The sequence below is a fragment of the Tubulanus polymorphus genome, chromosome 6 (assembly GCF_964204645.1).
Source record: "Tubulanus polymorphus chromosome 6, tnTubPoly1.2, whole genome shotgun sequence".
NCBI classification, from domain to species: Eukaryota; Metazoa; Nemertea; class Palaeonemertea; order Tubulaniformes; family Tubulanidae; genus Tubulanus; species Tubulanus polymorphus.
The window spans coordinates 21,736,740-21,760,493 of NC_134030.1; the positions used below are offsets into that span (position 1 = coordinate 21,736,740).

General features: G+C 35.4%; 3 protein-coding genes across 13 annotated transcripts in view; all 3 read left to right on the forward strand.

The window, feature by feature from the left end:
- LOC141907671 (uncharacterized) overlaps nucleotides 1-13,694 on the forward strand; it is a 36,973-nt gene extending 23,279 nt beyond the window's left edge. For 4 of the 5 annotated variants that reach the window (XM_074797392.1, XM_074797390.1, XM_074797391.1 and 1 more), the window contains 26 exons: nucleotides 152-169; nucleotides 363-410; nucleotides 713-802; nucleotides 884-961; nucleotides 1,052-1,099; nucleotides 1,876-1,929; nucleotides 2,212-2,232; nucleotides 2,554-2,589; nucleotides 2,799-2,816; nucleotides 4,573-4,623; nucleotides 4,708-4,785; nucleotides 4,949-4,996; nucleotides 5,463-5,546; nucleotides 5,761-5,805; nucleotides 5,970-6,020; nucleotides 6,703-6,738; nucleotides 7,241-7,258; nucleotides 8,772-8,825; nucleotides 8,912-8,953; nucleotides 9,054-9,095; nucleotides 9,819-9,845; nucleotides 9,922-9,954; nucleotides 10,389-10,424; nucleotides 10,513-10,566; nucleotides 11,036-11,077; nucleotides 12,447-13,694. In XM_074797392.1, the coding sequence (XP_074653493.1) occupies nucleotides 152-169; nucleotides 363-410; nucleotides 713-802; nucleotides 884-961; nucleotides 1,052-1,099; nucleotides 1,876-1,929; nucleotides 2,212-2,232; nucleotides 2,554-2,589; nucleotides 2,799-2,816; nucleotides 4,573-4,623; nucleotides 4,708-4,785; nucleotides 4,949-4,996; nucleotides 5,463-5,546; nucleotides 5,761-5,805; nucleotides 5,970-6,020; nucleotides 6,703-6,738; nucleotides 7,241-7,258; nucleotides 8,772-8,825; nucleotides 8,912-8,953; nucleotides 9,054-9,095; nucleotides 9,819-9,845; nucleotides 9,922-9,954; nucleotides 10,389-10,424; nucleotides 10,513-10,566; nucleotides 11,036-11,077; nucleotides 12,447-12,592 (1,298 nt within the window). In that variant the 3' untranslated portion in view covers nucleotides 12,593-13,694. The remainder of the gene's footprint in view (nucleotides 1-151; nucleotides 170-362; nucleotides 411-712; nucleotides 803-883; nucleotides 962-1,051; nucleotides 1,100-1,875; nucleotides 1,930-2,211; nucleotides 2,233-2,553; nucleotides 2,590-2,798; nucleotides 2,817-4,572; nucleotides 4,624-4,707; nucleotides 4,786-4,948; nucleotides 4,997-5,462; nucleotides 5,547-5,760; nucleotides 5,806-5,969; nucleotides 6,021-6,702; nucleotides 6,739-7,240; nucleotides 7,259-8,771; nucleotides 8,826-8,911; nucleotides 8,954-9,053; nucleotides 9,096-9,818; nucleotides 9,846-9,921; nucleotides 9,955-10,388; nucleotides 10,425-10,512; nucleotides 10,567-11,035; nucleotides 11,078-12,446) is intronic. The other variant, XM_074797393.1, reaches the window with a different exon arrangement.
- Nucleotides 13,695-13,787: 93 nt separating this feature from the next.
- LOC141907918 (uncharacterized) lies at nucleotides 13,788-19,411 on the forward strand. Of its 2 annotated transcripts, XM_074797685.1 has the most exons (7): nucleotides 13,788-14,609; nucleotides 15,374-15,408; nucleotides 15,946-16,266; nucleotides 16,991-17,030; nucleotides 17,468-17,510; nucleotides 17,801-17,910; nucleotides 18,161-19,411. In XM_074797685.1, coding segments are annotated over exons 2-7 (1,026 nt in total). In that variant the 5' UTR covers nucleotides 13,788-14,609; nucleotides 15,374-15,407; the 3' UTR covers nucleotides 18,672-19,411. The 2 variants fall into 2 exon arrangements, with proteins under 2 accessions (XP_074653786.1, XP_074653785.1); XM_074797684.1 differs by lacking the exon at nucleotides 13,788-14,609 and having other exon boundaries at nucleotides 14,624-15,408; nucleotides 18,161-18,677.
- An 83-nt stretch (nucleotides 19,412-19,494) lies between these two features.
- The window catches only part of LOC141907917 (uncharacterized), a 28,601-nt gene continuing 24,341 nt past the window's right edge, over nucleotides 19,495-23,754 (forward strand). For 4 of the 6 annotated variants that reach the window (XM_074797681.1, XM_074797682.1, XM_074797677.1 and 1 more), the window contains exons 1-2: nucleotides 19,950-20,180; nucleotides 22,001-22,132. In XM_074797681.1, coding sequence (XP_074653782.1) covers nucleotides 22,018-22,132 — 115 coding nt within the window. In that variant the 5' untranslated portion in view covers nucleotides 19,950-20,180; nucleotides 22,001-22,017. Of the gene's footprint in view, nucleotides 19,625-19,949; nucleotides 20,181-22,000; nucleotides 22,133-23,754 lie in introns of those variants that run through there. The other 2 variants (XM_074797678.1, XM_074797680.1) reach the window with 2 other exon arrangements.

Consider the following 23,754-nt stretch of genomic DNA (forward strand, 5'->3'; position numbering starts at 1 on the left):
AAAACAACTGTAGAAATAAATACTCATGTAAAGACACGTAAGTCTATAAATGTTATGAATGATGATAAAAGTTTAAGTGAACTGTATGAATTGACCTGTTTAGATCTACTCTATGTTTATATATGAATTATTGTTGTGTTCTGTTTTTTAGTAAAAGGTGAAACAGTGAGTAAGTACTGATAACAACTGAATCGTTAAAGTCTACATTAATCAATATATGATATGATATATCCTCTATTGAATCGAAGTGGTTCTTATATAGCTCTAAACCCAGTGAAACTGCTCATGAAATCCTTCCTTGTGAAAGAAAATCACGTTTCCCTCTCCCTGCAGTAATCTAAAGTGTGTTTATTCTGTTTCAGTGAGACGCATCAAACAAATTATTGCAAACAGAATCCCGGAGTTTAAAGGTGAATTATTGGACTGTGAAGTGTTTTGATTAACAAATTAAACCGGTACAGAATAAGTGAAGGTCAACTGGTGCCGAGTAGGGTAAAGGTCAACTGGTACTGAGTAAGGGTGAAGGTCAACCGGTACAGAGTAAGGGTGAAGGTCGACCAGTACCAAGTAAAGTTGAAGGTCGACTGGTACCGAGTAAGAGTGAAGGACGACTGTATTTTGTAGGCGGATATGTGACGCATAAATAGCAGCATAAATAGTTTACAATCAGTCAATGTCATAGTAATTTCTAATCAACATTGTATAATTACAGATTCATTAGTGACTGTTTTAAAAGAGAAATGTAAAGACGCTCGCAGTGTGTGGTCATCAAAACACTGGGAATATGATATATCTACTGCGTGTAAGTTCACAGTGAAATCAGTTTGTGATTTATAATAGAATTCTATTGTATAAAAACTTGCCTATTGTCTATTACATATAGTGTCTGTACTCAGTGAATTTACCAGTAGAATTTTAATAATAAACTCAGATTATTGGAAACAAGTCAAAGAATGTTTCGGTAAATAATGAATTCTTGTTTCACCGAACGTTTTATTAAATGATCAGATTTTTATGTTTTGAATAATAATTGTTTGTTCTGTTTGAATAGGAGATGAAATTGACAGTGAAACAAATACAACTAAACTTACAAAAATAGGTGAATATCAATACAATAACAACTCATTATTAAGATTAACATTTATCCATTCTCCAAACTCTACGTAGCTGAATTTTGAAAGAGGGTCTCGTTAGAATTTATATGAGCTTTTTCGCGAAAATCTGATTGCAAAAATATAGGTTTTGAAAAGCCAATCAGAAGGCAAAGATTCCTATATGATTGGCTTAGCCGCAGAAATCAGCAGGTGTTCACGTGAACCCGCGGTATCGTCTACCGTTTTACTTCCGGGTTTTATCTTAAGATATAAAATTGTATTTCAAGATCGATTTCTGAGAAAGCTTTTAGTTGATTTGGTTTTAGGGAGGAATATTTTTATTAGTACTACAGAAAATATCATTGACCATTGTGCAAAGTCCGGGAAAAATTCCTTTTTCTTAAATCGGATAGATGACCTTGATATGCTAATTAGCCATGTGATCAAACTACAAATTCAATCAAATTTTATTCTAAAAAAAAATCAAATCCAATTCAATTTTACTTTATTGAACAAATAAAACCTCAAATTCAATTTTGTTTTATTGAGCAATTTTCAGAAAATTCAATTCTATTCCGCCTTAAAATTTATCTGAGGTATTTATTCCTGCCAGATCCAGTCGCTGTCTGGGCTACTTTTGTATTCTACGATTGTATTGTGTAAATTTTACCCACAGAATGCGCATCATCATTTGCCAATTTTGAAAAGCTGACAGACTGGCCATAGTGCCCCTTGGGGCTCTTGTTTATCGATGTTAATATGTTCATTTATTTGTTTATAGTTGATGAATGTTTGGGTGAATGCACTAAAATAATGAGTGATAAATGGAAAACTGGTGAGTACCCCTCATGAGCACCCCTCATAAGTACCTATCATCAGTACCTCTCTTGAGTACCTTATTCAATTCACCACCAAGCTTCTTCGGTACTGTTGAGTACAGGACTTGAATACAAATTGTAATTCGAGTGGGAAAGTTGAGCGAGTACCATTTATTAACTGTCAGGATATGTAATTAGTGTGGTGAGTACAATGAGTACCAAATACAGACACTCAACTGAGTACCCAGTCCCGGTACCTGCATTGTTGAATTATTTTTGTTGTTTAATTACTTAAATAGTGAGTGATAAATGGAAAACTGGTGAGTACTTCACATGGGTACCCCTTATGAGTACCTTATTCATATTATTACCTGCCATCTTGAGTACAATTTAAGTAAAGGACTCATCGTATACCTTACCAAAGTTATTGGACCTTGAGTGAGTACCATTTTTTTACTGTCAGAATATAACAGTTTGATGAGTACATGAGTACCAAATACAGGCACTCAACTAAGTACCTGGACCCGGTACTTGAATTTTTTTTAAACGTTTAAATGATGTAATTCATTGATCAAGTTGAAACAAACGGCAAACTAAATCAGATTTCTGTGAGCTTACATTTCATGTTTTAATTTTTTTAGACGATTTTCAGAAATGCAAAATGATTGTAGAGACAGGTAAATATTCCGTATATAATTCATCTAGAGTCGGTTTATCACTTCTCAGAGTTAATACCAGTCTAAGACGATCTCAGTTCTACAACCGATCTAACAACTTTAAGACGAATTTTGGACTGAAGTTTCGACTATGGAACCGGCCCCTGGTTCAACACAAACCAGGTTTCATCTGAAACATCTGTTTGATTTTCTATCTATTTATATTTCAGTGAGTCAAGAAGAGATAAGTGAGTTCTGGGATGAGTAGAATTTAATTAAGATTTTCACTATTTTGATCTATAAAGTGATTGTTAGATGTGACAGGTACCGGTATCTGCGTGAACTGGTGCAGACAATCACACATGATTCATTGGATTCACAAGAGCAACAACCATTTTAGTAGGGTGGCTTATCGACAATTTTGAGTCATATTGTTACCGGGTGGACAAAATCACGAAAATTGGCCCAGATGTTCATACAAACTTAACAATCAATTTTAGAAGGGGAACCAGCTTGCATCTCTATGGCAACCATCCAATTTTTACGTTTCCATGGCAACTGACTGGAAATTCTATCATGTGTCAGATATCCAGGTATATAAGGAATGGGAGATGATAGAAACATGGTTTTAAGGTGCAAACCTATGTTTGGAGATATCATCTTTCCATATATGCTATTACTGACAGGATTTGAGGTCGATAACAACGTGTTTGCGATCTACAACCATCGGCCCGGTGATTGGGTCTGAGGCAATTCAAACACAACCTTTAAGATTTTATAACATCGAAACGCTCTCCGACGATTTTTCGCGCTCAACAAGTGAGGTGTGTACGTTTGTCGCACATGATGGCAAATACAATCACTCGAAGCCTATTGTGATAAATTTCATGCATCGAATCTATGTGCAAAATTCAAAACCGTCAAAGAGCGTTTCGATGTTATAAAATCTAAAAGGTTGTGTTTGAATTGCCTCAGACCCAATCATCGGGCCGATGGTTGTAGATCGCAAACACGTTGTAAGAAATGCGGTTCAAAGCATCATACGAGTATTTGTGATCGACAAATACGAAATTCGGCTACGTCGTCTACAGCTGTTAATTTAACGTCAGCTAATCCGACACTGCAAAATTTGGCGCCATCGAGCCATGGATCGAATCGTCCGACAACAGCCATAACTGAAGTTCAATCATCCGAAACGAAATCTACTAGTGACGACAATCTTCCAACTGAGATTGGCGGGTTCTATATCGGTTCCTCTTCAGTTGTTTTGTTAGAGACCGCCGTCGTTACAGTTCGTTAGTCGAGTGATTCACTTCTGTCAACTACCGCGAACGCACTTTTTGATTGCGGTGCGCAACGAAGTTTCCTCACTGAGTCATTGGCTGAAATACTTAAAGTTAAAGGTGGCCAAACGGAAATTGTAAAGTTAGCATGTTTTGGCTCGTCGCCTAAAAGTCAGATTGTGAAACGTGCGACTATTTATAGTATATATTCTTATATAATAGTATATATTCTTGCTAAAATTAATTGTACCAAAACTCCCAATCATTGCTTCGATTTAAAACAAAAATTCTGTAACTTCGATATCCGATTTTAAAATCAAACCCCCGGTTTCACTCCCGACAGGTTGGTGGGTTCTTAGGGAAACCAAATCAAAACAAATGAAACAAAATCTACTAATAAAATAAATAACGGTAAATCCCTATTCTATTATCAATAATCAATTGCCTAAAATTCTATGAATAATGGTGCGTGGATTACCCTTTTATAAAATAGCTGGGATCGAGGGGCTGTGTGTTTGCGTGGATTACCCTTACTGTCTGTCACACATGCTCTTCGTGCGACGTTTTGGTCCGTAAAAATTGGATGGTTCATCGCATAGTTTTACACAGCGCGCTTGCCTCTGATTTTGTGGGACCAGTGAATAAGTGTTACGTCGAACTACAAGTCACAGTAGTTTGTTTATAAGTTGTTTGTGATGTCATTGATTTTCTATATTGATAGATTCTAAACTACATGAATTAGCCGTTAAAGAGTTTGAAGATAGGAAATTAGGTACTGTACACATTACAAAGTGTGAAATTCAACATGTTTTATGTTTTAAATCTTATTGATGTTTATTATCAATGTTTATTACAGTCGGTAGTTATAATAGAATAAAGACACTTGAAGAAATAGTGACTCTAACACTGAATATACCGGCACAACTCGGCACTGGTAAGCGACTACACTGAAACTGCATGTTTGAATTGGAATTCGATGTAGTAAACTCTGCCTGGAATAAACTGTTAATATTTCACCGAGTTGAAGTCAGGCAAATCCTTTTATCACAAAACTTTCAGTTGTTTTAAAATGTTAAAATTCTTTTCAATTTTTGTAGTGTTGAATTCAGCTGGACGAGATGCATTTATTCTGTGGGATAAAGCAGGTATTATATTAATCCGTAAAAAACTTAAGCTAACCTGTTTAATGTCACTGATCTCTTAACGCCAACATATTTCAGAGAACAAATCCGGCAAATCTAAATTCAATGGAAATACCATTATTTATATCGCTATGTATTTCATTGGTCCCAAACGACTTTAACTGTGATAACAACATTTTCAAAGGTTTTTTAAGAACATTAGCCTGAAATATTCTGCGACTGTTCTTTGTCCCTGAAAGGACGGTTAATTCTTCTAAGTTCTTGTTGAAAATCCTTAAACTGCTCGTTAGGAATACCAGAAAATGCTCATCTATCATATACCGGATTGTGAGAAACAGACACTGATAACCACTTCTCTCCTGAATGTCCAGGAAAACTGAATGTTTTTTAAAGCGACAACAGTTTTTAATTCAGAAACCACACTCGATGAATGTTGAGTCTATGTTTGCTGTTTTTATATGAATTTCAGTGGAATATTTCAAGGATGAATTCATCAGCGCAATACAATCTGATAAATCATTGAAAACTGCTACTCAAACTGCTTTAGATAACAGTAAGTTACGTCTACAGTAAACTACATTTACATCTACAGTAAACTACATCTACATCTACAGTAAACTACATTTACATCTACAGTAAACTACATTTACATCTACAATAAACTACATTTACATCTACAGTAAACTACATTTAATACATCTACAATCAACAATGATATATTCATTCACTAAGATTGTCGATTCTTGAAATGTTTTCCCTTTTTTTAGACTCAGGCGAAATTAACAATTTGTTGAAGAAAGAAAACTCGAAAGGTAAATTGTTTGATGAAATGTGTGTAAAATGTTTATTTTTACGAATCAAAAATGAATGTTTTAAGATCCGCAAATGACTTGTTTATTTTAATCACTTCTATGAATTCAAATTAACTGCTGATTTTACTGTGTAAAATAATTCAACGATTTTCTTCTATTTTCAGTTAATGGAATTTATAATGATGTGAAAAACAGAATACAATCAATGTCTACAGGTTTGTATTTCAAACGATTTACTATCAATTCTTACATTAAAATGTATCCGTATTTTGTCGGGCAAGCGCCTTTTTGTTACCCATATCATATCATATCATATCAATGTATCATATATCATGTATCATATATCAGCCGGTATGTACACTTGTATAACGGTTTATTCCCATTTCGCCGCTTATTTATTCCGATTTGGCCCTTTTCCCATTTTGCCCCTTTCCTATTTCGCCCTTCGTTCACATTTTCGCCCCTTTTAGTACATTTTCAAAGAAGCTTAGTTGAATTTAAGCAATGTAACATGATTGTTAATTGTGCCTGTGCCTAATTAACTTCAGTCATTAAGTTAATGTGAATATCAATCAAAAACAAAAAGGTACGAGGTGGAAAATGGGCAAAAAAAAGATTGGCGGGGCTGAAAAAATGGTAAGGGTGAAATTGGAAAGGAGTGAGATGGGAAGGGGCTAAATGGGAAAGGGGTCAACTAGGAAGGGAAGACATCTTGTATATCATGTCAACACGCATGCACGCAAGTCGCATGCACGCACGCACACGTCCTCAATCATATTACGTTTATGTCATTTATGCTTGTAAAATGTAATTTTGAAGTTGATTAACTTCATTTTATTTTTCATCATGGAACGATTCATTGCTGAATTTACGTTCTATTTCTATTTGTGATTTCAGAGAAATTAAAGGAACAAGGAATCGTAGCATATAGAAGTGAGTAGAACGCGTGTTTGATTTATTCGTCAATTTACACAGTTTTGAGTTACCCTAAACTCCTTAACACAAACCCCTAAATTCCTAACCCTGGACTTCTAAGCTGTCACTATTGAGATGAACAAAACTCAAAAAGAAATGAAAAATTAGGATATTTTCAAACTCTTGACAAAAAACATTGACCAATATTACAATCTAGAAAATAAAGCATAGAATTAAAGCACACTGAATAATTATATAATAGATAATAATGATAATTTAGAAAAAATAATAGAATTAAACATCAGCAGAAATAAATACTGTCTCATGTTAAAAATAAATCTATAAAAGTAATTTTTGAAAGATGATAAAAGCGTTTAGTCGCAATGATATTCTACAAATAAATAAGATTTAAAGAAATTTAGATTTAAATGAAAAGAAGTGAACAGTGAACTGTATGAATTAACCTGTTTATATCTACTCTATGTTTATATATGAATAATTGTTGTTTTCTGTTTTTCAGTAAAAGATGAAATAGCGAGTAAGTACTGATAACAACTTACACATTAGAGTCTAGATAAATAGATATTTGTCATGTCCTGTTTTGAATAAAAGCGGTTCTCATATAGCGCTTAATCCAGTAAAACAGTTCAGGGTACTTGAAAAGCTGCACGAAATGCTGCCTTAAAAAGGAAACATTTCAGAGAATTCATCAATGAAATTGCCCGTGCATGCTTCAGGGGCGGATCTATCCTAGGTTTCTTTGAGCCTGATTGATATAGTTATCAAATTTAGATATCCTTCTTATATTACCTAGAATTAATGCATAACAGATTATTATTTAACCTAAAATTGTCCCTTGCACGAGCCGGTCACGGAGTATACGGTGTAATTGTTTTATAGATGATCTAGAGTTTGCCATGAATTGTTGTGTCCATAACCGCAGTCATCAAATATCTTCTAAATAAATAATAGCCAGAGACTCTTAGAAATAATCTTTAAGATACGAGTGAAAATATTTTGTAGAGAATTGAACTAGGTTTAGTTTTGTTCGCACGAAATCGTTTTAACTCAAACTAAATCATTCTAGGCTTTACAATGTAGGAACAATGCCAGGGGAATTAAGGTAAAATAGTTAGTAAATACAGGTTTTGAGTAATATACAACATTTAATCAGCCACGTTTTAAGAAATTTTAAGAAATGGAAACTTTAACCAAATAAATTCGGAATGGTTTCGCGAAGTTCAGTAAGAAGGGTTATCAAAGAGAAAATGTTAATCATCCCCAGAAACATTGCAAATTGGGCACATTCTTTCATTTCTAGGTAGATGGAGATTAGGTAAATTGTCCCCGGAAAAAATGTTCAATTTGTAAGGCCTAACTCACATACATTTCGGAATTTGCTTCATTCTAGTTTTACTTCGCACAAAAACTTATATTTTCGTTTTATCGACATTTACAGTGAGGTCGCGGCACAGTATTCAAATAAACCTTTTAAGCGTAACTGGGGTGATCTCTCATCCTCAGCAAGAATGACCTTGTCATCCGCATATAGGATAATAAATAAATTGAGTAAAGCCGGGCGTAGGTCGACCTTGCGACGCGACGCAATCGTCGCGTTGCATCACAAGTGGCCGCGCAAGTCGGTTGCGACGCGATTGTCAGCGACTGTGTGCGGCTAGTTGCTCCCAGTCGCAAGCGCACGTAGGTCGGTTGCGACGGTCGCGTCGCGTCGCAGAAAGTAGAACATGTGCGACTCATTGCGACTGGCGTCGCTGGCGGTCGCAGTGAGTCGCGTCGCAGTGAGTCGCAAGCCGTCGCAAGGCCGACCTACCCCGCCTTTAAGCGTCAATATCCTGATTACACCCTGAGTTCAGATTCTCTATAAACGATAAAGTTGGGTTGCCATGGTTATTAAAATAGTCCTCAATATCATTCATTAAAAAAAAAGAAAAAAGAATAGGTGACAGATTTTCAACTTGTCTTGTCCTTCAGCCCAGTACTGCCCCCTGGTGACTGTATTAGTTGTAACTATTCTGTTATTTGTATTATAGAAGAGATTGTTGATGAGATAAAACGTGAATATTTTCAAACTCGCGAATTTAGAAGTAAGTTTCCAATAACCTGTCAGAACCTGTTTTAACAACCAGAACTCAAATATTAATATCTGTATGTATTGTATTATTATTTATAGGATCAGTTGAGACTGCAGTGAATGAAGCTATCCAGAATTCAGGTATTTATTAAATATCCTTCAAAAGTTCGAATTCCGTGTTTCAATTGAGTTCAGTTTGGCTGAAGGTGCTTTTTTAAATGTATATACTTGTATTTTACAGAAAAATCACAAACCGGCAAAACACCAAACTATGAAGCTGCAGGTTTGTAAAACTCTAATTTCTGTAAATGAATTTGACCTGATGTGGCTGCTACACAGGACCGAATATCATAGATTAGGGGGCAAAATATTCCCCTGGACCCAGTTTTATAGACTGGTATTATCTTTAACCCGGGAGTTAACTTAATTGAAAATGAATCAAGTTAGCCCCCCGGGTTAAAGTTAATACCAGTCTATAAAACCGACCCCTTGGCCCTGGAAACTTTTTGAAAATTGTCAGTCATCAACATAGTTTCTCAATGTTTCTCTGGTGGTTGTCAGCCTGTTTGAGGATTTTCCCCAAGAGGATCCTCCATTTATTACGCAATATGCAAAAAAATTCAGAAAAAGCCTCGAGTAAGCTGATAATAGTTAGATCGAGTCCACTATGTAGAAAAAGAGTGGAAGAAAATGTAGGCACGTGATGAAATTCATCCGGAGCAGAATTGAATTTTTAAAGTCATTAAGTTGCGTACAATACGCATTACTATTTACCCCCTCCCCCTTTTGTACACAAAAGTATGCAATTTAATAAGACCCCCTTTGTACAATTTGATTTTTGAGTTTAACCCCCTCCCTACCCAAAATGCGTACCTAATAAATGGGTGACCCCTTAAAAGGTAACTTTGAACCCGCCCTATAAATGAAACTAGGCCCATGATGATGACCAGAAAGATGAGGTAATTTTCAGTTGCTTTCCCTTAAGGATTTTATTCTATTATTTCAGTGAAATGGATAGCTGCTGAAATGAAAGGTAAATTGACTGATAATAAATACTCAATTTCGTGATGAGTTTGTGTTGATGTTTACAGAATCATTTCTAATTTCAGGTTTCACGGTTAAACCATCTGAAACATCATGTGGTATGTAATATAATTGTTATATACAGTTGATTATAACGGTCGCTGCCATCGTTTTTACTGCCACTGTTCACTCAACACGAACATTTATCAGAGAACAAATTTGTAAAATCAAACTCAAATTCAATGAAAATACCATTTATAAATCGCCAAAATTCATTATGATGTCATATTTTTCATTGGTCCCAAAAGTGGCTTAAAGGACTTTGACTATATGATAGTGGCTGATTTTAATTCTCGCGTGAGAAAACCAAAAAAGGGCCACTGTGAAAATTTTTTTATCGTTGCTCTACCCGTACAGAAGAATTTTTTAGTATGGCCCGATTCAGCCACCATACATAAAGGACTTGGGTATATGTTTTGTGTGTGCCTCATCTGTCAGACAACTGGGCGGGAAGCTGAGTAACATTTCATTTAAAATCCTGACACTTTTTCAGAGCGTAATGAATTTGCTAAACGTGCACGAGCAGCAGGTAATGGATAAATAATGTGTGTTAGAATTGATGTGATCGGTTTTGATAATGTTTTATAATGTTAAACGTAATTCAATTTCTGTTTCAGTAATTGAAAAATCAGGAGAGTTGATGGATGAGATACGTGCTATAAAAGATAAAAGTAATCAATATTGACTTCTAGAAACATTTTACTGACTCAATAGTTCTACATTCATGAATTCATATTTCCACATTTATATATAACGTGTCTTAGGGTCCCCAAACCGGGAAATCAGGAATTCCAAAATAATGTTCTTTAAATTCATTTCGCGCTTCAACTTTCTTCGGCAATCTTTCTTGAAAATCACTTTCATCAACCGATCACCGGTAAAAAGTTGACGTCACTGTAGTGTATGGTGTAATCTGCTTAATTTCCATCTGAAAATGTAAAATCACCCATGAAATACTCGGGTTTATTGACTTCATGTAATTGTGAGAACTATCCATAAATTCTGTTTTGAGTTCGATCACAAACTTGTTTGGTCTTTACTTCTTTAGATTTGAAGTTGATCTGATGTTATATGTGAATGATATTGATGTTTATAGTTTGGATGCATCAGTTTTTCGGGAATATTTTATTTTGTTTTCAGAAAAATTAAAAAAGCTCGGTTTCCTGGTACATGATGAGTCGAGTAAGTAAATTATACAGTCATCACTTTCTGAATTAAACCATAATCAAATCACAATTAAGTTTGGGATGAAATTAAGTTTCGTTTTCGTTGATGAGAATCTGATGTATGATTAAACCGGTTTAATCTGGATTAGCGGGACACCAGGATGAAATTCATGTAATTTTAGAAATCCAGATTTAAAATCGTATTCCATGAGATACTAGTTGATTGTTTGATAAAGAGTAGTAACTGAATCAAATCTGGATTAAACTGATCTTGATTCAATAAGCTTGTTTGTATTTAATGTTCTAATCTCTACTGAACAGTATCATCAACAATGTTTGATAATATGATATGAAATCTCTCACTAAGAAAAAAAACGAGAGAGAAATTATTCCTTATACAGTTTCCTAGATAATATTCATTCAACATTTCAACAATATCATAATAGTCATCTCCAGGGATACTGAATGTTACATAAAAATTATCAGGTATTATTTATACAGCCCAGAACAAATGAACTAATTAAGTATTAAGATGTGACACAAATTATTTGTGTTTCATAAAATGCGTTACCTATATAAAATCAACTAATCATGGCTTCACTGTCATATGAATTGAAATCTAATTACGGTGATAATATTTATCAGGGGGGGGGGGGGTTTGTTAAAAATAAGAAGTAATTGGGTCACCTATAAATGAACGCTTCAGCGCACACGAGTGCATTTTCTATCCGACAACTCCATGTCGGTAAACAGGTACAATGATAAAAAAATATCATAGCTTTTGATTATTGTTTGCGATATTGATAAATGAAAATATATATAGGGGCTGAAATGAAATACAGTATGAGTCATTTTTGTGATAACAATAAAAAGAGTCTGATTAATTATTTCTACCAGATCTTCCTTCGATGTGTCTGCTATTTCAAGCACCGCAAAACTGATCTCTTTCCCGCATGGCATTCATCGATCTACCGATCTATGTTTTCGGTAGATCATTAAACGTCAGTTCATTCCTTTGTCGGAGATCTCATAAATATGTATGTGGTGTAAGGAACACTTTGGACTTAATAAAACACCCAGAAAAAAAATCTAAGATAATTCTTACTGAATTAGGGGTTGGAATCAGTTGAGGTATTATTAACGATTATCACTGTTAACAGTAAAGTTGTGATTAGTTGATTTTTCAAGAGGTTGTTCATTTTATGACTGTAGCGGGTGATATATAGTTGTATAAAACCAAGCTGAACACATCTAAAACAGAGTAAACTCTAGGGGTTACTGATAAAGTATTGTGAATATAAGTTAAAGTTGACGGGTATCTACATTTAGGGAGTGTGCAGTTGTATTTGGTGTTTGGTTTATATTGTACATATATCTATTTATAGAAGCTCCTAGTCCGAGTAATGAAAGTGCTGCTGATGATAGTCAAAGTGCTGCTGATGATAGTCAAAGTGCTGCTGATGATAGTCACACAAGTAATACCGTACCGAGTGGTGATTGTGAGCTGGGTGATAGTGGTACACAAGTCTAGTTCCAAGCCGTCGTTCCCCATAAGGGTTGATTTGACACTAAAATCAATTGTTGCATTGCAAGAAACAGGAGTTAACCGTCTATATGACAGTTTATGATCAAACGTTGTAGGGAACCCGTAACAACGACTGGTATTTAGACTAGTACACAGGATTATAACCGCCAGTCTCTAGTGGTGGCAGAGTCTGGGTGGAACTGGGTGTAACTCACAACTGTGGAACTGTGATTTGTATCACGCTATTATTAAGATGTTTGTTAATCTCTTTTTGATTGGCTTGAATCATTGAGATTTTATACGAAAAGACGAAAAAGAAAAAAGAGATGAACACAGTTTCTAATAAAATATTTATCTTTGTTATTCGGTTGTATGTAATTTCTGCGCTATTTGATTAATGTAGATCATTGATTAATTATTGCTGTAACAATTAATTGTAATAATATTAATTAATCAAATAAATATATTTTCTGCTTTTATCTCTCATAAAAAACTGATTTCTCGTTTTTCCGCGTCGTATCTGGTTTTTTTCACTAGCGAGAAAACATCTCTTTGTTCTGCTGAAATCTGTGAAGGTTCACATTTGATTGTTTGACTTTTATCAGTCAAAATACTGAAATGTGCTAAAATATACAGTGTAACTGAAGTAGATGAAATACAGTGTAACTGATCTAAAGTGTAGCTGAAATACAGTGTAACTGAATGAATGCAGTATTGTACCGTAGTTGTAACTATATCCAGCAGAAATAAATTGTAAACGAAATTGCTTTTTGCTAAATCATCAGCGGTTGTTCTTGGGGAATATTAGGCCTACATTGTAGTCCAACTTACGCTGTATAACTGTATTATGATACAATGTAACAATGTAACTGGTTTACTGTTTTACTATACATAAAATATGTGTTAAGTTAAAAACTGTAAAAATGCATCACTGATTGACTGAAGTATTATCATTGAAAAATTGTGATAATTTTTATTTCATTTGAAAAAGTTTTGTAAAAACGTGACATTTTATGAAACCATTGATGCGGTTTATAAGATCAGCTACTTGCGGACTCCTGGTAAAACTTTGTGCCGTGTTTTTTGCTAGAAATTGCTAATAATGTAACGTGCTAAATTTATTCATTTATCTATAAATTTATCCATATAGATAAAATCATTGTTTTCTTTTCTAGCAACTGCAGCCGGAGTAGAACCGACCCCGGGTCGGATGAGGTTGACACTTGGTCATGTCCAATCTTACCAATAGCTTCCCGTTAACCCCAACTCTAGCCGAATAGGACTCGAACCTAAAATCTTCAGCGTGCCAGCCGAGCACACTAACCACTAGACCATACACCAGTAGTTTGTAAGTGCGTGTCTGGTCAGTGTGGTGAACATTTATCTGTGGTGACTATCAGTCGGGTGTGTGGTGACTGGTGACCATTCAGGTGCGGTGACTGGTGAGTCAGATGTGGATACACTATTCACTAACAATGCTCGCTCTATCATTCTGTGTTACAGTTACAGCAGTTTCAATGTAATTGTCAGGAAGTTCTAAGGAAGTCTCTCTTTTTCCATAGATGAAGTAGTCAAAATTACACCTTGTATCCATCTCTGAGACTTCTGCCTTCCCGACGTCGTGAATGTATTAATTTGACAATCTCTCGGAATTGATATCTTTTATTGTATTTCATTAAGATTTTCTAATTGATATCTAAAAGTTTGATAATTTTTTATTATTCAGTTTCTAAAAATGTATACCTTATTTTGAGTGGAATGGATTGATTTTAGTAGAGACCCGCAGTTTATGGAGCGTAGATGGATTATAAAAGTAATAGTTCATTGACTCCAATAGGTGTAAAATGCGATACATTGTTAAACCATTCTTGTCGTACGTGGCGTTGACCTCTTTTACCCGACCGGTATTTCTTCACACCTAAAGGTGCTCGCGCATGTCTCCCGTTATATCAAACGAGCACCGATACCTCTTGTGAAAAAATCATGAAATTCAACGAAAAGCTTAAGATGTAACTGATTAAAGGTGAGTTTGTTGAAGTATTTAACTCCACTCCAGTCGGATCTGTTCAACTAAGAGAGATAACCGTTCAACTCTGAGATAACCGTTCAACTCAGAGATAACCGATCAACTCGGAGATAACCGATCAACTCGGAGATAACCGTTCAACTCGGAGATAACCGATTAATCAGAGATAACCGTTCAACTCGGATGTTGAAATATGTTTTTGCGGCAGTATCTAAGAAATACATATCATCCAACTCGGATATCCCTCATCAAGTCGGACACGTTTTTTTGCGGTTCCAAAAGATCCGACTTGAGCGGAGTCTACTGTATTCAAGAATAAGAGTCAAACTTATAAACTAGGCCTATATGCCACAATTTCATTATTCAATTTTCTGACCTAAATTCTAAAATTCTAGAGAAACTTTCGACGATTTTGAAATATTTTCTGAAAGCGGTGAAAATTCTGGATTTTGTCCAAAAAAATTTAGAAAGCAGTCACTACTTGTGCCCCTGGACTTTGGACCCCGGGGCTTATATGAAGGTCATACAATTATTGAAGGACGACCAGTGATTTTAACACCTTTCGCTTCCTGCTCAACGCTTGAATATACTGAATGTATCACCGGCGCTGATCATCAAAATCTTATCTTTAACTTCCTCAATTATCAGACAAAGTGGAACTCGATTTTTATCCTTTATTCTGTACTCTGTATCACAATGATGAACACACGTTCGTTCTTGATAATATACACGATTTTATTACAACTTGGGAACTTAAACAGCGCAGAAACATCTGGAAATAAGACGCATAATTCAAGTAAGTCACTCGAATCAATGATAGCTTTTCTGTTGTGTCGATTTCATAGATTTCTGTCGATGATAATTCATGCACCTGAGGTATTACGCGCGTGACGTCACAGATAGTTTCACCGTCGGTGTTTGAGACTCCCGTACATAGGTCTAGCTATACTAACAAATAGGGGATTTATCAAGGGCCTGTCATGTAAATAAATTACCAAGAATTGAAGATGCTGCAGGCCCGTATGCTGCCTTTCTTTGTTGTGGGTAGTTCTCGAGTACTGTATAGGAGGGGAGTGTTTTGTGGGGATTCCCCAAGAAAACTTTGATCACTAAAGTCGTCAGTTTGAATTCATTACGTGGCTAATTTATGTATAACTTTGAACAAACGACTGTGGAGGACGATACGTGATGGGAAATGTAGTCTAAAAATTCGGAACTAGAGATTTTGCTGGGGGGAGGGGGTCACGTGGTGGAAAAAGGACCTCAATAGATTATTCGAAGTTTGTGCGTTTTACTGTTTCATAGACTATTCATATTTATTTATTCGTTTCAGTGATTTATCCGAAGCCTGTTCCCGATGGAAAACCCGATATTAAAAGAGAAGGACAGACGATTGAATATATTTGTAAAACACGTGTTAAATATCCTACAGTTATATTCCAACAGAAGAGAAGAGATTCAGAACAATGGGAAACAATTCCAGACGAACTGCTTCGTATAACTAGAAATGTGAAACATATTACTTCTGCTTCACTAGAATTCAAAGCAGATTTCAAACTGCACAATGGAACAACATTTAGATGTCTCGTTCTTAAGGAAGGCCAAACAGATTTTGATTATCTTCAATTCGATCTAATCGTAGTTCATCGAACTGGTAAGTAACAGTTTTAAAATGTGAACCTTCCCAGTCTGGAATCCTGCTACTAAATAAACATCGAATCTATCAAAACAAATTAATATTGAAACACAGCATCTCTGTTACTTTTAAATTACTTCGCAGTCAATTGCATGAATTTATAGTTTAGCAGCTACGTATCAAAAGTGCGTTTATTGTAGCGTATGACATGTACATTTTAATGTATTCTGGAATTTATAGAAATAATTCTCAAATTGACGGCCATACGACTCGGCGTGAAATTCATATTTCTGTTTAACGGATGAATATAGCCGACAGTTTAATTTGTTGTAGCTTCCTCTTTCATATACCCGTCATTTGTTCATCCATTTCTATCTCCATACAAACATATCTTCTTGTGTCAACTACTTATTTCAAGGTCGCTTGATTAGCTGTTGATTTTAGATTTTGTATATTTGATATCTAAAAACCTGAATTTCTTCATTTAAAAAGTAAAAAATTGTCGCCCGCGTCACTTTTGGAATTTGGAATGAGGCTTTTTATTTTCGTCTTTTTATTTAAAAAGGGAGGTAAAAATAATAAGTATCGGCCGTTCTTGTCACTTTACAAAAAAGGGGTTGATGAGAAAAAAACCATATTTCTTTGCGTGGCCTTAATGCACGCGTCAGTAAACTAACCAAACTAAACCAAACCACAAACAGTCTAAGTTACTTTCTTCATGTAATTGTTTTTCTCATTTCAGATTTGAATCAAATCCCGGCGACTGAAATCAGTAAATCAGGGTCAGTATCTATTTCACTTAGCGCACTACAAATAAATCATATTCTATATGTGAATCATTTCTTTGTTGTCGATGCTTTTTGTGAAATAATTTTGAATTGATATCTCACTCGTCTCATTGGCTTCCGATTAACAATTCACCAATCATTATTCATCTCAATTTTCACATTTTGCCACAAAAGGTAACAGTACGGGCAATTGCAAAATATGTGACCTCGATATCGCTACCACGAGCCCTGCCTTTTCACATCTGGGCCCAGTTGCACAGTCGTGACTTAAGTCCAAAAGTAGTCTTATCTCTTAAGACTAGTCTTAATTTCTTAGATTAGCTATAGAACTAAGTTGGTATTAGACTGGTCTTAAGTCTAAGCCATGACTATGCAACCGGCCTCTGTTCTGCTGATTTATCTTAATTGTAAATTTCGTCCTTTTCATTCAGAGTTCGTCTGCTTACTGCTGAAAATGTGGCCTCGAAAAACAAGGTCATTATAAATTTAAGTAATAATTCAACAAACTTGTCAAATAAAGTTCCCCGGATCCCAGACACAGAGTCGAATTAAACCCACTGAACTGTGAACCTTGATTTAGGATATAAAAGCGAATTGAATTTTGTAATATAAACTGAATGATTAATTGATTGATATTTGCAGCTTGTGTTGAGGTTTGATTCTATTCTGTTTGTTTCTAGTTTATACCCGCGAATTGTCATCCGGTATATTCTACATCCTTCGAGTTTTCCTTTTTTTCTTTCTCTGACCAAATCGGTATACAGACTGGACTGGACCACAAACCTGACTGGACCATGATGATAATTTACATCGCTTGTGGAGCTATCGGTTTCCTCCTCGTCATCGTTATCATCGTTGTCATCGTCATTTGCAGGTTTGTACTCAATAATCTCGGGCAGATTTCATATCTGAGATAATCCCCCTATGACGTCATATTAAAACGTGAAATAATTTGATAAATCAGTGACGTTTTCCAAAAAGATGTCTTCATTCGTAAAATTTGTATCTACCTATGCGCCGATTACTGGCTGAGTCAATCTCAAATCAGCAGGAATAATTCAATATAATGACCGAAATATCCGAAATCTAAAATCTCTTCACCGCTTAAATTACCCATGTTTCAGACGCAGGCTATTGCCGGGTGAAGGTCGTGTGGAGGTTGCGACACCGCAGGTACTCGACGTCTATGACGAGTTGTATGATGACATAGATTCTGTTACTGTAACTGACAAACTGCACACCAGCGATCAGAAAGTTACTACAGATCCGTACGCGAATATCGAGACCGGCAACGACAAAGACACAACTCCGTACATGGATATGGCAGCCGCGAAGGGTAAAGACACACCTTCATATATAGATATGGAAGCCGGGAAGGGCAAAGACACAACTCCTTATATGGATATGGGACCCGGGATAGAAGAGGATACGTACAGGAGTACGGAAACCGGGAAGGACAAACACACAACTCCTTACATGAATACCGGAGCCGAGAAGCGCAAAGATAGACATAGTTACGTGAATACGGAAGCCGGAAAGGCGCGCCATTTGAAGAAAGATACTGATGAACCCGTGAAAGATGATGTTGAACTTTATTCTTACGCTACTGTTCAATATACTCGCAATAGGCGTTAGAGGGCGCCGCTGAGCAAACAACGACTGATTATACATATGTAAAACAAAAGGCTAGAAACCATTGATACCTTTTCTTTCATAATCTGCTGAGCTTTAAAGTTGAATCAGCTGCACGCATACATTATTTCTTTCTAAGAATAACAGATCCGGCAGTTTTAGAAATGAACTGCCTACATATCTTATTGCAGTTTACAAAAATGCCCCGGTCGACTAGGAGAAACAATTAGATATGATTTATTAGCCTAGTTTCTAAGTTTTTGATATGTACCAGTAGTGCATTTGATGATCAAACTAAGGAACATCAATTCACTTCGACAATCATTCAAATTCCACTTTTAGCAAATGAAGATTAAGTGAAATTGCGATGTCAAATGCTTCAGTTTACAGGGCAGTATTTAAACTGTGAAAGTATAAATTCATGATATTCAGCTCTACCGATGGCCTCGTAGACTCTTATGAGGACTTAAGTTTTTTTAAGTGTCAAATTGACATGTCAATTATCTTCATGGGCGGATCCAAGTAAGGCCGAAACCGCCTCCCCTTATCTATTTTGCCAAGAAAATATTTTCACAACCCGGATTAGGAATGTAGCAAATATAGTAGAAAGTCTTTGTCATTCATTTTGTTCTTGATTTACTCTAGATGCCCCCAGAAAATGATCAATTCCTGATTCCCCTAAAAAGATATATAAAATATGGTATAAAATCCGTCAGTCTTATTCTTTTCTTGATGATTCATTTTCTTATTTCCTCTTTTACTACTTCGGTCAAACAAGATACATTACACGATGGTAAAAGCTTTCCTAAAATAGATGTGCTTTAAGATTTCATTCAGAAGTATCGACAGGATGAGGATTCCGGAATACTGAACGGTCAAACATTCCACATTGCTGGGACAGTGAACTTCAAAGCTCTATTGCCAAATGACCTTCTTGGAGACAGGTTTGACTAGAGGTGTTATCATTTATATCGACTCATATTCTATTCATCCATTATAAGATCAAGCACATTCTAATGATCTTAACATTTTTATTAATATGTTCATTTCAGTTACTTTCACTTTGTCTCACTTTAAACCCATGTTTTAGTCTCTGGTTTGCTGTTACACATTTTTTCAGTTAATCAGACGGTTCACAGATCATTTTGTGCCTCGATAAGTACAAACCAATCACTTCGTGCCTCGATATTTACTAACCAATGATATGTAGATGAACCGACCGATGTGTTTTACCAGGTGTTATCATTATATTGACTCATATTCTATTCATGCACAGCGTTTATCGTTGACTCAATACATTTTGTATAGTTCCATTATTCACCCTCTATGGATTATATTTTAGTGGATACTTCCATTTTTCAAGATATTTTCTTCGGGCTGATAGAACATCTTATGTGAAGTTAACAATTGATCGTTCAGATTTTTTTGACTTTTTAAATGCATCAGAATCGAGGATTAGTTGCTTTGTTTATGGATATTTAGAGTAGTTTCACTTTGTTTTTTTTCATTAAGGTAAAAATCATTTCCTCATTAAACTCTTTTCACATATGGGTTTCGTTTCATGAAAAGTTTTAAGCTTTAGACAGTTAAATATGAATTGTTGTCCTCATTACAAACTTGAAGTAACCAATCATAGCAGCTGAACTTGAGAGATTCGAGTTATTTTTACTCTGTTTTGTAATATTGGACCCTGAGCGAGACTCCTGGTTTTGATGTACACATGTCTTGTATGCAGTGACTATCCATCACTTGGACGTTACCAAAAATACAAATGAAATTGAAATGCTGGTCGAATTAATGCTAGGAATAGTTCGTTAACTCATTTCTAGCCTAGGAATCGAATTGACGTTTCGTCTTCGTGGTTCTCCACTTCCGCGACGATTCTAAAATGAGAACTACTAAAACGAAACGTAATTTCGATTCCTAGGTAGTTAAAGAAATACGATCTTATTCCTAGAATTAATTCGGCCATCATATCACAAACCCACAATCAGTCGCTTGCCGGCTCTGTCAAGACTGAAGATCCTTTCAGAATCGAATCAATACCAAGATTAGATAAGATAAGATATTTATTTCACTCCAACCATAAGAATGGTACATGGAGGCAAGATTGAATAAAAACTATGAACAATAAAAATCTACAAATAAACAGAATTACATGTTTTTTATATGTAAGTTCATTCAATTTCAATCGTGCGATAAGATAAGAAGATAAGCTTTTTGCATTTCGCTCCAACCATGATACTGGTACATGGAGGCAAGATTGAATACAAAATATGAGATATAAAAATTTACGAAACATTAACAGAATTGTATGCATATATACATACAGACAAAACAAATGGGAAAATAATTCTATAACAAAGTTAAGATCCAATTTTTCAGTAAAACTATTTACAGACAAAGCAAGTACAGAGATTGAATTATGTACAGCAAAATGTACCACACGTATATACATATACATATACATAATTTACTGGTGGGATTTTTATAAAATTAAACCGAACTCGATAAATTTAGCTATTTGTGGGGTAGGATTCGTTAACATTTCAAAGTTTCTGGATGTACTTAAATGGATGGAATTATCTCGCATATCATATAACATAAATGAAATGCAGGTCATCTCCTCTCTGACTACGTTACAGGCGGGGCACAGTCTTTCACTTCTGTATGAGCGTTCGATCGATTATCTACCGGTAACAAATAGGAACCAATTCTGAATTCGAATGAGCTATAACGCGCAAGACGATACTTTCAAATTTTCAGATATTTTCTTGAACATGTGAATTTAAAAATCGATCATGTATAAGTTTGTTAGACTTTTAAGTGCATATCAGAATGGGTTCACTTAGAATGGTTTAGTTTGATAGAATAGTTTTACTTTTCTGATAAACCGTTTTTTTTTTCATTAAGGAAAAACTCACTTTTTCCTAGACTCACTACACACCAGAGTTTGGTTTACTCCAGACGGTTATATTTGAAATCCATTATGAGTTTGAATTACTGTCCTCATTAAAAACTTAAGTCCTCACCTCATCAAGTTTTCTTCACTTTTTTGTGAATCGGACCCTGACCTACTAGTCTCCTAGACTTGATGTATATCTGTCTGCGGTAAAACATTGAACACTTTTAATTTTTGAACACCATTAATTTCCTATTCTTTTTGCATACCGGTAGAGATATTTACATCTTAACAATTGAACACCTCGTCTATAGAATTTCATAAAAATGCTTGTCGACAAGAGGTTCCCTGTGGAAGAGCGTTGTTGTAAGATGTGTTTAACTGTTTTCTGTATGTGACGATGATCTGAGGTTTGTGTCTTTATATCCAGGTAATGAATGAATCAAGATGAGGAATCTATGGAGGAATCCGCAGAAGTGTTTAGTGATCTACGTGATTATACTGTTGAATCTCATGGCGTACAACAACAGCCCACAAGCGTTTAGAGTCAAGAGAAATACAGGTAAGACAACGTGAAAGAACATATCATAGAGTATATATGGAAAATGTATTACATAAGATAAAACTTATCACCAGACTTTGGAAACTTGTATTTGAAATATCTGGGACAAAATGATAGTAGCTGAATAGTCCACTTGAACTGATACATTTACCTCGAATGAAAACCCACAATCTCTCAAGTGTTTACATTTTTTACCTTAAACATTTTAACTATTCAATAATTGTATTTTATCTTCTAAAACTCCATCTACACTTGATTCTTATACCCGGGTTATGCGTCTCCACTACGCTCGCAACACGATGCTGAGTTTTCCGCAAAACCTGGGTTGTAGAAACCGTAGTTGAAAAAGAAGGGTCCACTCCTTATTCAACCACGTTCGCGTAAAACTTTTAGAATTTTTACTAGAAGTGTAGAAAGTAGACCCGCGCAACGATTGAACTTAAAATTGAACTACAGATTGGTAGAAATCCCACAATAAAATCAGCGAAAGAAATTGAAATCAGAATTCAGAATTCATTGTAAACGAGAATATATTTCGAGCAACGTTTCGGCTAAACACAACTATGAGCCAATCATCAGGCGTACCGATACACGAGATATATTTAACAAGATATTTATACAGAAAATGAACTGTAGAATGAGTGATCGAAGTTAAATACAGAGTTACTGTAAAGTTATTCAAAACATAGACAAGGAAACAATAGTAGAAAGAGTTAAGCAATAGCAAACAGCTAAAGGGGTAAAACGAGGAGGTAAATAAAACACAAAACCCGAAACTAAAACGAGGAGGTAAACCTGAGGGTAATCAAACAATGGCAAAAACATAACAAGGTTAATCAGAGAGTGATTGACTGAGAGAGTGAGGGGAAACAAAGAGGGCAGGCTAGAAGGGAAAATTAATATAATGCGGGGACAGGTGAAGCGAGAAATTTTGAGATCAATAAGTTGTGGGGAAAATCGATATTCGAATTGTGGCAATTTTCCAGATGTTCAATTATCAGAGCTGATTCCTTAACGTGTCGTTTGGTTTGATTGGGACAGGGACACCGCACGAATACGTTTGTTCAGTGACTTATGGCATATAATGTATATTTGATATTTCAGCACCTGATGGAGTTGTACTGGACAGTGTGAATGTATTACCGGGTACAAGAATATTACGTATATTGTGTATTTGATATTTCAGCACCCGATGGAGTTGTACTGGACAGTGTGAATGTATTACCGGGTACAAGAATATTACGTATATTGTGTATTTGATATTTCAGCACCTGATGGAGTTGTACTGGACAGTGTGAATGTATTACCGGGTACAAGAATATTACGTATATTGTGTATTTGATATTTCAGCACCCGATGGAGTTGTACTGGACAGTGTGAATGTATTACCGGGTACAAGAATATTACGTATATTGTGTATTTGATATTTCAGCACCTGATGGAGTTGTACTGGACAGTGTGAATGTATTACCGGGTACAAGAATATTACGTTTATTGTGTATTTGATATTTCAGCACCTGATGGAGTTGTACTGGACAGTGTGAATGTATTACCGGGTACAAGAATATTACGTATATTGTATATTTGATATTTCAGCACCTGATGGAGTTGTACTGGACAGT

Excerpts from the sequence above, each read along its gene's own strand:
- LOC141907918 (XM_074797684.1), top strand. The coding sequence starts at position 15,309 with ATGATGAACACACGTTCGTTCTTGATAATATACACGATTTTATTACAA. Across the intron at positions 15,409-15,945 it reads AAATAAGACGCATAATTCAA|TGATTTATCCGAAGCCTGTT; the intron begins GTAAGTCACTCG and ends TATTCGTTTCAG. Across the intron at positions 17,031-17,467 it reads ACTGAAATCAGTAAATCAGG|AGTTCGTCTGCTTACTGCTG; the intron begins GTCAGTATCTAT and ends CTTTTCATTCAG.